General features: G+C 48.7%; 1 protein-coding gene across 1 annotated transcript in view; it reads right to left on the bottom strand.

The window, feature by feature from the left end:
* Nucleotides 1–4566, bottom strand: part of TRAPPC3 (trafficking protein particle complex subunit 3) — a 35765-nt gene extending 31199 nt beyond the window's left edge. The window contains exons 1-2 of the mRNA XM_073665930.1: nt 4366–4566; nt 1991–2088 (exon numbers count right to left, since the gene is read on the bottom strand). Of these exons, the coding sequence (XP_073522031.1) occupies nt 1991–2088; nt 4366–4527 (260 nt within the window). The 5' untranslated portion in view covers nt 4528–4566. The remainder of the gene's footprint in view (nt 1–1990; nt 2089–4365) is intronic.
* Between the last annotated feature and the right edge of the window lie 8072 nt (nt 4567–12638).

Below are 12638 nucleotides of genomic sequence, written 5' to 3'. Positions count from 1 at the left end.
ATTTTAGCATCACTTGGAAAGTGCTTGACAACTTGGTCACACTATATAAATCCATGCAAACGGCATGGATTTATATACTGTGACCGAAAGAATGGTAAAAAATAAAAAAAGTTATTGAAGTATTACAACTGCTCCAAGTCCCTGATATTTGAAGGATGCCTTCTCCAAACTGCCATTTTGAGATCTCTCCACAGGTGTTCTATGGGATTCAGGTCTGGACTCATTGCTGGCCACCTTAGAAGTCTCCAGTGCTTTCTCTCAAACCATTTTGTAGTGCTTTTGGAAGTGTGTTTTGGGTCATTGCCCTGCTGGAAGACCCATGACCTCTGACGGAGACCCAGCTTTCTCACACTGGGCCCTACATTATGCTGCAAAATTTGTTGGTAGTCTTCAGACTTCATAATGCCATGCACACGGTCAAGCAGTCCAGTGCCAGAGGCAGCAAAGCAACCCCAAAACATCAGGGAACCTCCGCCATGTTTGTCTGTAGGGACCGTGTTCTTTTCTTTGAATGCCTCTTTTTTTTTTGCTGTACACTCTATGTTGATGCTTTTTCCCAAAAAGCTCTACTTTTGTCTCATCTGACCAGAGAACATTCTTCCAAAATGTTTTAGGCTTTCGCAGGTAAGTTTTGGCAAACTCCAGCCTGGCTTTTTTATGTCTCGGGGTAAGAAGTGGGGTCTTCCTGGGTATCCTACCATACAGTCCCTTTTCATTCAGACGCCGACGGATAGTACGGGCTGACACTGTTGTACCCTCGGACTGCAGGGCAGCTTGAACTTGTTTGGATGTTAGTCGAGGTTCTTTATCCACCATCCGCACAATCTTGCGTTGAAATCTCTCGTCAATTTTTCTTTTCCGTCCACATCTAGGGAGGTTAGCCACAGTGCCATGGGCTTTAAACTTCTTGATGACACTGCGCATGGAAGACACAGGAACATTCAGGTCTTTGGAGATGGACTTGTAGCCTTGAGATTGCTCATGCTTCCTCACAATTTGGTTTCTCAAGTCCTCAGACAGTTCTTTGGTCTTCTTTCTTTTCTCCATGCTCAATGTGGTACACACAAGGACACAGGACAGAGGTTGAGTCAACTTTAATCCATGTTAACTGGCTGCAAGTGTGATTTAGTTATTGCCAACACCTGTTAGGTGCCACAGGTAAGTTACAGGTGCTGTTAATTACACAAATTAGAGAAGCATCACATGATTTTTCAAACAGTGCCAATACTTTTGTCCACCCCCTTTTTTAGGTTTGGTGTGGAATTGTATCCAATTTGGCTTTAGGACAATTCTTTGTGTGTTTTTTCATTGAAGACAAATTAAATGAAGATAATAATACCAAAGAATTTGTGATTGCAATCATTTTCAGGAAGAAACTGAGTATTATCTGACAGAATTGCAGGGGTGCCAATACTTTTGGCCACCACTGTATTGTCTATTGGGTGGAGTCACGAACTAACATCTGTTGTTATTTTGCACATACCGCTACTACAATGAATTAAATGAGGTAGACTAATTTCCTGGTGTGCCCCTCTAGGCAAATTCAGATTACAAATGTGTATTTTTGTATAGTTCCTGACATATAATTTGAGCATGGAGTCCAAACGCAAAGCGAGTGTAATCATACTAGTCTATTTTATCCGTTAAAAAAAAGTCTGTTGGCATAAAATGATTGTTGAAACCAAGCACAAGTGCTCTGTGCACCCAGGCTGTGGCCAAGCAGCTCAGTGCTCCATTGCACCTACTTGTTATCCATTTATCTCTGCCTACCTCTCGCTTGACTGACATCTCTGTCAAACAAGAAAGTGAGGGGCTGCTCTGAAATGTTTGGCCATGCCAAGTTTTGTACTGATATACTACCAAAAATAAATTTTATATGCAGAATAGAAAATGATCCCCAAGACTTCCGTTTATGTTATGGAAATACATTTTTGGAAAGCAAGTTAAGTCATAGATGTCAATGTTATAAAGACTTACCAAAGTTACTTACATTTTCTCTAACTGTTTATTGACATCTTCATCATTTTCATAGTCTTTACATAGCTGTGCAACAAGGGATCCATAGGTCAAATTGAAAAGTTCAGAATTCTAGTGGGGACAAAACAAATATCCAATTAATAAAATCAAGTGTTTCAGTGTAGCCACATCACATACACATGCAATAAAGAAGGTTACAGTAAATTAGGAAGGCCAGGATGCATGCAAATAAATCATAAAAGAGGAAAAAAGGATGGAAGAAAAAGTATAGAGCCAAGAGTGTACTAAACCAGGGGAACAGGTATTCTATAAACCTGCTAATAGGTACCGACAGACCGTCTCATTGCAGAAACTGCGGCATTTACGGCAGACCGTTGGATGCGGTGTATATGGTAGAATTTGATGTCTATCTGCTTATGTAAAATAAACTTGGGAAATTGATAAACCTACTCATTAACCATTAAAGATTGCATAAGAAGGGCACAATCTGGCGGCCCACTCTTCCCAGCTCATCTGTATTAATATTTAGGCATTTGTCTTATCAAGACAAACCCTGTTTAAAACAAAGCAGCATTGTGATCGTCTGTATCACTGGGGAAAGTCACATCTGGCACAGGCAACATTTATCAATACAATTGAGCCATTCAAATCAATGGTTGTGCATGTAATGGGACAGGTCTGTCAAAATGGAGTATATGAACAAGCGTTGACTTTAAAAGACAACCGCTTTAATAGTGATGTAGGCGCTGCATGTGATAGGCTTGTCATTGACTCTAACACAGCTGGCATCCCATAGATATGCAAAGAAACACCATCGAAAATAGTCAAGTGAACCCAGAAAAATAAAGTTATAAAGAAAAACAACGTTGAATGCTACAAATGCAGGGCCAAGCAAAGAATCAAAGTATAATCTGAAAAAATCTAAAAGTCAAATGAAAGAAAAAAAAAAAATAATACACCAAATCAGGGAATATGAATATGATGACTTTTGAAAACTGCATTAAAAGCACAGATGTGAAAGAAATAGAAATATGCGATAAGTAGTGGGATAAAGTGTATGCAGACACGTACCATGAGATGCAGAGATGCAGTAGGTGAAATGAATGGCAAATACCAATACTATACAATGAGTGCAGTGGGCAGATGGAAAGAGGAAAACAGTGGTTAGGCGAGTTAGGTCTAATGTCCGTAATAGAAACAGCCAGCAAGGTGGAGCCCGGAAGTGCAATGCTCATAGAGAAGCAACATGAGATGAAACAGCAGAAAATCACAAAAACATGCTTCACGCACAAGCAGCGCACTGGAAACTAGAACACGGCCAAGGTGTGCCATACGCAGAAAGAAGTTACAGCAGGGTAAACACGTTCCCTCCTTCAGATTTCTTGGCCATGTTACTGTACAGGACTAAACAGCTGAAATCCTATTGGTGAGGGCCTGACACCTAGTACCCCGAGGAGTACCTAGTGGAAAGCCCCTTTAAAGTTTTTTTTTTTTCAGGATTAAATGACTCCTGCAGAACAAATGGCACTGTGATAACATAAGAAAATTACTATCAGTCGCCGCTCCTATAGTCTGTGCTGGACCAGCACATACATCGTTCACAGGACTGCTGCTGCCAATCACTGGTGTCCGTGATGATGCAGATTAGGACAGCATGTGACCGCAGTGATGGGCGGCACAGGCCCCACGGACGATGGCCGGCACATGAGGAGCTGCAGGGACCACTAGAATGGCGCATACTCCTTGAGAAAGCCACCTGGCGAAAAGTACGTTGGAGCTGCAGGGTATTAATACTAACTAAAATCCTTCCTATTTATTTGTTGGTACTATGTATGACGTATTTGCTGGTGTGTTTATTTATATACAATGACATTTTTTAAATCCACTTGGATGTATATGACAATATAATACTTGTTTTACACCTCTATTGCTATACTCATAATGTACTATTTATCTTATATTAGGGATAGTACCATCTATTACACCCACATCCTATACATCTTTCCCTGTGAGTTACTTGCTCCTCTTTTGTGATATTTTCTATTGATTACCTAGATGTTCATATGTTATCACATTGCCAACTGTTAGGTGCGTTTCATACAGTCCACTACCCAGCAAACATGGAGCCACAGTACTGGGGATGCGCACGTTAGTAAAGTTAACCCTGTAAATTCCTAATCCACTGGGTGCAGTAGGGCACATAATTGGGGCGCAGTGGGCAGACTACCACAAGCAGTAAGAAATGGCGTGTCCTATCTGCAGCATCCACAGACGCTATACACAGCAGGCTCACTGGCAGTCCACTCCTCAGCCTGTGCCTGACACACAGTCACCACGGTGACAACCTCTGGGGCCTGGCACCGCCATAAGCCGCCCGCACCCCCTCACCATCTTCTTGCTCTCGGTCCCTCTGTTGGTCTGTCGCGACATTGTGCTCGTCTCCCAGGATCCTCCGCCAAAGGAAATAACAGATGTCAGCCAGAAAAACAGCGCAGAGTCAGGAGCGTCCGGAGCCTGGAGCTGAAGGACCTTTGGTGATGTCACGGTCATGTGATCAGTCACGTGAGGGTTGTAACCTCCGCGATTATGAGATGGAAGCTCTTGCTTCCGGGTCAGGAAGAGACTAGAATGTAGCTGTCCCTGTGAGCTCCTCCCTCAGCAACTGCGATGTGCAAAGCAGCTCAGTGTGGACCGAGGCTGCTCGTGGAAACTGCATTCTGTCTCCTCACTGCTGGAGATGGCTCATACTGAGGCGCAGGAGGAAATATTACAGGCCTTTTATAGTCTAGAGCAGGGGTCTCAAACTCGGCTGGGTATATGGGCCGCACATGGAAAAAATTTGAATTTGGGGGGCCGCATTCTTTGTTCAATGTGACATTTTTAGTGATACCATTTTTGCCGTGTTTATTTTTTTATGGCTTGTGTCGTTATGGATGTGGCGATAATAAACGTGCACTTTTTTGTGTTTACTTTAGTTTACATATAAAACAGCATTTTTAGTGCCCAATATTTTTTCATGCTTTATTTTATTTTTTATTTTTTTTACAATTTTATTTCCCCCAATTGGCCACATACAGTAATATTGTCTTACAATTAGCATCATATAGTAATAATGGAAAACATCTTGTAGTAATGTTCTCCATCCAAGTCCCCATCTTGTACTAATGTGCCCTATCCAGGTCCCCATCCTGTGGCTATGTGCCCCATCCAGGTCCCCATCCTGTGGCAACGTTCCCCATCCTGGCGCCCATCTTGTACTAATGTGCCTCATCCAGGTCCCCATCTTGGGGCTATGTGCCCCATCCAGGTCCCCATCCTGTGGCAATGTTCCCCATCCAGGTCCCTATCTTGTGGCTCTGGTCCCCATCTTGTGGCTCTGGTCCCCATCTTGTGGCTCTGTGCCCCATCCAGGTCCCCATCTTGTGGCTCTGTGCCCCATCCAGGTCCCCATCTTGTGGCTATGTGCCCCATCCAGGTCCCCATCCTGTGGCAACGTTCCCCATCCTGGCGCCCATCTTGTACTAATGTGCCTCATCCAGGTCCCCATCTTGGGGCTATGTGCCCCATCCAGGTCCCCATCCTGTGGCAATGTTCCCCATCCAGGTCCCCATCTTGTGGCTCTGTGCCCCATCCAGGTCCACATCTTGAGGCTCTGTGCCCCATCCAGGTCCCCATCCTGTGGCTATGTGCCCCATCCAGGTCCCCTCTTGTGGCTATGTGCCCCATCCAGGTCCCCTCTTGTGGCTATGTGCCCCATCCAGGTCCCCTCTTGTGGCTATGTGCCCCCTGTGCTGTTCTTCACACACATAAAATAGAAAAAAAAAAAGATGATTCTCACCTGTCCTCCGTTCCCTCGGCGGCCTTCCTGCAGATGTGGCCCGCAGGCACCACAGAGTCCGACCCCTTGACGATCCCGACCTGGTCCAGGAGGAGCCGCCGACAGCAGCGCTGCATTGCCGCACAGAGACCGTCTCCCAGCACAGCATTTTCAATGTCAGCCGCTGGCCAATCAGAGGCCAGCAGCTGACATCTGCATATGGCAATGACGTCATACTCGCTGCGCCGACACGCAGATATCAGCTGCTGGCCTCTGATTGGCCAGCGGCTGGCATTGGAAATGCAGTGCTGGGAAACAGTCTCTGTGTGGCAATTCAGCGCTGCTGTCGGCGGCTCCTCCTGGACCAGGTCGGGATCGTCAAGGGGTCTGTGCCTGCGGGCCGCATAAAGCAGCCTCAGGGGCCGCATGCGGCCCGTGGGCCGCGTGTTTGAGACCCCTGGTCTAGAGGGATGAAGCAATAACATGTAGATGCACATTATATATATATATATATATATATACATATATATACAGTACAGACCAAAAGTTTGGACACACCTCATTTAAAGATTTTTCTGTATTTTCATGCCTTTGAAAATTGTACATTCACACTGAAGGCATCAAAACTATGAATTATCACATGTGGAATTATATACTTAACAAAAAAGTGTGAAACAACTGAAAATATGTCTTATATTCTAGATTCTTCAAAGTAGCCACCTTTTGCTTTGATGACTGCTTTGCACACTCTTGGCATTCTCTTGATGAGCTGCAAGAGGTAGTCACCGGAAATGGTTTTCCAACAATCTTGAAGGAGTTCCCAGAGGAGCTTAGCACTTGTTGGCCCTTTTGCCTTCACTCTGCGGTCCAGCTCACCCCAAACCATCTCAATTGGGTTCAGGTCTGGTGACTGTGGAGGCCAGGTCATCTGGCGTAGCACCCCATCACTCTCCTTCTTGGTCAAATAGGGGGTGACAGATTCCCTTAAATATTTGGTGCAGAAACCTTTGTTTGCAATTACAGAGGTCAGACATTTCCTGTAATTCTTGACCATGTTTGCACACTTCAGCAGGGATTTTGGCCCACTCCTCCATACAGATCTTCTCCAGATCTTTCATGCTGGAAGACCCAGCAATGACCCATCTTCAATGCTCTTACTGAGGTAAGGAGGTTATTGGCCAAAATCTCGCAATACATGCCCTCCATCCACCCTCCCTTCAATACGGTGCAGTCGTCCTGTCCCCTTTGCAAAAAAGCACTCCCAAAGTATGATGTTTCCCCCACCATGCTTCATGGTCGGGACGGTGTTCTTGGGGTTGTACTCACCCTTCTTCTTCCTCCAAACATGGCGAGTGGAGTTGATACCAAAAAAGTCTATTTTGGTCTCATCTGACCACATGACCTTCTCCCATGCCTCCTCTGGATCATCCCGATGGTCATTGGCGAACTTCAAATGGACCTGGACATGTGGCGTGAGCAGGGGTCCTTGTGTGCCCTGCAAGTTTTTAATCCATGACAGCATAGTGTGTTACTAATGATAATGTTTGAGACTGTGGACCCAGCTCTCTTCAGGTCCTTGACCTGGTCCTCCCGTGTAGTTCTGGGCTGATTCCTGACCTTTCTCAGCTGCTACATGCCGTATTTTTCGGAGTATAAGGCTGCGTGCCCACGTTGCGTATTACAAGCGTATATGCTGCGGAATTTCCGCAGCGTAAACGCTTGTAAAACACATGTATATCCGCACCCCATGGTCCCCAATGGCATTCCGCAATGTCAATGCCCATGCTGCGGATTTCTCCGCAGCGTATATGCTGCGGTCAAAAATCCGCAGCATGTTCATTAATTTTGCGGAAGCGCAGCGGAATCAATGTGCGGATGGTACCCAAGTCTGGATGAGAGGAGACTCTCATCCAGACCTGGGTACCAAAGAACCTGTAAAAAAAAGAATAAAATAAAGTTTATACTTATCTTCTGATGTTTTCCCTCCGTCGCGCTGTTGTGTGAAGGACCTGCCACGTCATTGAGTCATGTGACCCATCACATGACTCAATGACTTCACTGTTGGTCCTGCACACAACAGCGTGAGCCGCTCAAGACTCCGGACTGGGCAGAGAATGCATCGGAAGGTGAGTATAAACTTTATTTTTTTTATTTTTTACCATTCTGATTCATTTTTTTTAACTATTACTTGGTCACACTATATAAATCCATGCCGGTTGCATGGATTTATATAGTGTGAACAAGTTGTCAAGCACTTTTCCAAGTGATGCTTAAATCACTTGGAGAAGTGCTTGATAACCCGCATGCGGAAATGCATGCAAAGACGCCTCACAAACGCTTCTACCTGGCGGGAAAACCGCATGTAAAATCCGCATGCGATTTTCCCGCCAGGGAGAAGCGTAAAAAATATGCTTCAGTTCCGCAACGTGGGCACTTAGCCTCAGATGCACTTATTTCCTCCAAAATTTTGGAGGAAAGTGGGGGGTGCGTCTTATAGTCCGAATACTATCTCCCTGTACATACTGTGGCTCTGTGTGGTAGGAGGTCTGGGGGAGCAGCAGCGGGGGATCAGTGGGGCACAGGAGGCAGCAGCCGACTGCTGCAGCCTGTGCTGTGCCCGCTACTAAAGAAAGCGAAGATTCCCTGCTCCCCACGCCCATTTATTTTCCTTACTAGCCATCACAATGTACCGCAGCGCGGCTCCTGCGGCGCTCTGCGGTCTGTGTGCCCGCTATTAAAGCTCATGAATATTCCCTACAGCCCACTCCCATGGGTTGTAGTGAATATCCATGGTCTTTAATAGCAGGCACACAGACTGCAGAGCGCAGCAGGAGCCGCGCTGCGGTACAGTGTGCGCGCTCTCACATTGTGTGAGGGCGCTTGGCAGGGACGCCATGCGTGCCCTGCCATGTGCGGCGCACACAGTGAGAGTGTCAGCAGCAGAGCGGGACAGCGCTGGAGGAGAGAGGAGGTAAGTATGATTGTTTATTTTTTTTTGTGAGCAGCAGGATGGGGGCTCAAGGGGTGTCAATCATGCCAGGATGGGTGATCAAGGGGTGCCAAGCATACCAGGATGGGGGCTCAAGGGGTGCCAAGCATACCAGGATGGGGGCTCAAGGGGTGCCAAGCATACCAGGATGGGGGCTCAAGGGGTGCCAAGCATACCAGGATGGGTGATCAAGGGGTGCCAAGCATACCAGGATGGGGGCTCAAGGGGTGCCAAGCATAGCATACCAGGATGGGGGCTCAAGGGGTGCCAAGCATGCCAGGATGGGGGCTCAAGGGGTGCCATGAATACCAGAATGGGGGAATCAAGGGGTGCCATACATACCAGGATGGGGGCTCAAGGGGTGCTATGCATACCAGGATGGGGATTGAGGGGTACCATGCATACCAGGATGGGGGCTCAAGGGGTGCCAAGCATACCAGGATGGGGGCTCAAGGGGTGCCAAGCATACCAGGATGGGGGCTCAAGGGGTGCCAAGCATACCAGGATGGGGGCTCAAGGGGTGCCATGCATACCAGGATGGGTGATCAAGGGGTGCCATGCATACCAGGATGGGGGCTCAAGGGGTGCCAAGCATAGCATACCAGGATGGGGGCTCAAGGGGTGCCAAGCATGCCAGGATGGGGGCTCAAGGGGTGCCATGAATACCAGGATGGGGGAATCAAGGGGTGCCATACATACCAGGATGGGGGCTCAAGGGGTGCCATGCATACCAGGATGGGGATTAAGGGGTACTATGCATACCAGGATGGGGGCTCAAGGGGTGCCAAGCATACCAGGATGGGGGCTCAAGGGGTGCCATACATACCAGGATGGGGGCTCAAGGGTGCCATGCATACCAGGATGGGAGCTCAAGGGGTGCCATACATACCAGGATGGGTGATCAAGGGGTGCCATATGTCTCGCCCAGGGGGATATAGGGGACTCGATACCCAGCCTTTTACCTTGTTTAGGATGTCACGGCAGTCGGCTCCCGGGCCCGTACTCTGGGGTCTCTCTTGAAAAGGGGGTTTTAGTGTACAGTTTGTCTCGTGACGCCACCTGTGGTTCCCGGTAACGGTTACCCGCTCTGCTGCAGACCTTCGGGGGTGATGGGATGGCAGCTGGGATGTTTCTGCTCCCCACAGGCGGAGCGGGCCCCCGGGACAGTTTTGGTGCAGATGGTGATGCTGGGCGTTGCAGTGCAGAAGAGAGAGATGGCGCAGCGGAAATAACTGAAGTGGCAGGGGAGTGCAGTCATCCGAGTTTACTCACAGTTCTGTTCAAGTTCCTCAGGTACACTGTATGGGTGTCAGCCTCCCACGTTGCACTGCGTCTACCAGACAAGGGGTTCAGCACTTTCTCAAGTATATCAGGAGCGCTTGACGGAACACCGCTTTCTTTATGTTCCTTACTAGACCGACTTCTCGTGCCAGGTCTTCTCCCTCCTGCCCTGCGCTTCCCCACACAAAGTCCCGATCAGGTACTCTGAAGTCCCTCTGGGTAACGTGGAGTTCCCGTACCTATTTGGTGCCCTTCACGGCGGCTAGGGTGAGGTTGTGGCAACTGCACCATGGAAGTGCAGAAGCCTCCGGTTTTTCCAGCCGAGACCTGGAGTAACACGGCTGGTCCAGGGACCGGTTCCCTTCTTGCGGCCTGATCCCTCTGACACTTGGCAGACTTGGGCGTACGGGTGGCTTGCTGCTCCTTCCGTACCCCTGGGATGTCTTACGTTACTGGAGCCTTTCTCCTCTGCTCCCCTCCTGGGCCTCTCTTACTAGGCCCCAGTCATGGAGCAGAGCTCCTGAAGAGACTCTGCTCCCCTCCTCTCCTTACTATTCACTGACTGAACTTCACTCTCTACTCTAAGATAGCTTCCCTATATATACCTCCTATAATGGTGCTCCTCTATTCTACATCCTCCACCCACACCCACTACTGGTTCCCCCTCTCTTTGGTTCCCCCCACTCCAGCCAGGGACAGGGCAGCAGAAGAAGTGCATAACGCCCTTCCAGCCGGCCTGGAGTAGTGTAATGTTGAATGCGAGTGTTGGGGTCCCGGGCAGCACTCCCTCCTTACCTGAGAAAGGAGACGCCACACCTCTGGGTGAGGTGCAGTACCTCTGTGGCGACTGAACACTCAGGGGCGCCACACTCCCCCCTGGTAAAACACAGCACGTCCGCGGGCTGGAACTGAGCAAAAACACGGTATTTTAGACATACAAAATTTTCAGATGCATCACTTAGAAGATTATAAAACTTTTACTTCCCTTTATGGGAGGCACATTTCTTAAACGTTACAGGTTAACATTAGCAACAACAATATAAAACTTTTCACTTGCCTATACATATTTTCTCATGTAAAACATTTTCAACATTTTTAGCAGCATGAGGGACCTGTCCGAAAACCCTCCACGTAGGCCCTGGGCGTGGCTGCAGGGCTTAAGTGATCCTGGTGCTGGACCACGTTTTCGGCCACGCCCAACGGGTTTTTGTTCTGAGGTCGGTTGGTTGCAAATATAAGACCAATAGAGGGCACTTTAATAAGTGCAACTATATACATTGGAAAGTTTTTGGCTGCTCACAGTCCTCAGCCTGCAGTCTGTATACCCTCACGGGTAACCAAATGCACACATAATTTTTCAGTTTTCACACTAATAACTGGTTGTACCCTTACGGGTAACTATTTTACAGTGTGTCCACTCACTTTTGCTTAGTGGTGATATTCCCGCCGGGGGTACTCCTGATTTTTGCTGGCTGACCCAGCCGGGTCATCAGTCATGAACTGCGGGGGCATGTCCTTTTCCTCCTCGACTCTGCGGCTCAGCTCCTGCACCTCTGCGTGGAAGAATTCGGCATCCTCTGGGGACAGCTTGCTTGTCGCTCCCTCCAGGGTGAGGGGGGTCGCCAGCTCTTGCAGGCCAGAGGCGGAGGTTTGGTCCTGACCTCCTTCCATTCTGGCTGCCGGGTGCGGTCTGTCTAGACTGGTTAAGACCACACCCTGTCTCCATTTCTTCTCTCTTCCTCCCCTCCCTTTTTGGGGGCGGTTCCATGGCAGCCTGCTGTTGGTTACTCCCAGGGACGTCCTCCCCGCCTTGACGGACACATCTATGCGGACGGTCACAGTTGCAAGGGGCGGGTTGTGTTTTTGGCGCCATTCTGGGACCCGGCCCATGATGGGAGGTTCCATATTGTTGTCTTTGATCACGCACATAATGGCACCCGTTCTTCTGGGGCGGGCGCCACATTCAGTGAAGAAATACAGTTCAAATACGGCACACAGTACCCGGTGATAACGGGCACGAAATCCTGTTCGTGACGCCAGGAAGAGACTGTCTCGCCCAGGGGGATATAGGGGACTCGGTACCCGGGCCTTTTACCTTGTTTAGGATGTCACGGCAGTCGGCTCCCGGGCCCGTACTCTGGGGTCTCTCTTGAAAAGGGGGTTTTAGTGTACAGTTTGTCTCGTGACGCCACCTTTGGTTCCCGGTAACGGTTACCGGTGCTGCTGCAGACCTCCGGGGGTGATGGGATGGCAGCTGATATGTTTCTGCTCCCCACAGGCGGAGCGGGCCCTCGGGGCAGTGTAGGTGCAGATGGTGTTGCTGGGCGTTGCAGTGCAGAAGAGAGGGATGGCGCAGCGGAAATAACTGACGGAGGCAGGGGAGTGCAGTCATCCGAGTTTACTCACAGTTCTGTTCAAGTTCCTCAGGTACACTGTACGGGTTTCTGCCTCCCACGTTGCACTGCATCTACCAGACAAGGGGTTCAGCACTTTCTCAAGTATATCAGGAGCGCTTGACGGAACCTCGCTTTCTTTATGTTCCTTACTAGACCGACTTCTCGCGCCGGGTCTTCT

Source organism: Phyllobates terribilis, unplaced genomic scaffold (assembly GCF_046119375.1).
Source record: "Phyllobates terribilis strain yellow unplaced genomic scaffold, ASM4611937v1 Scaffold_2__4_contigs__length_985480577, whole genome shotgun sequence".
In the NCBI taxonomy this organism is placed as follows: Eukaryota; Metazoa; Chordata; class Amphibia; order Anura; family Dendrobatidae; genus Phyllobates; species Phyllobates terribilis.
This window is presented reverse-complemented; position numbering and strand designations above follow the sequence as displayed.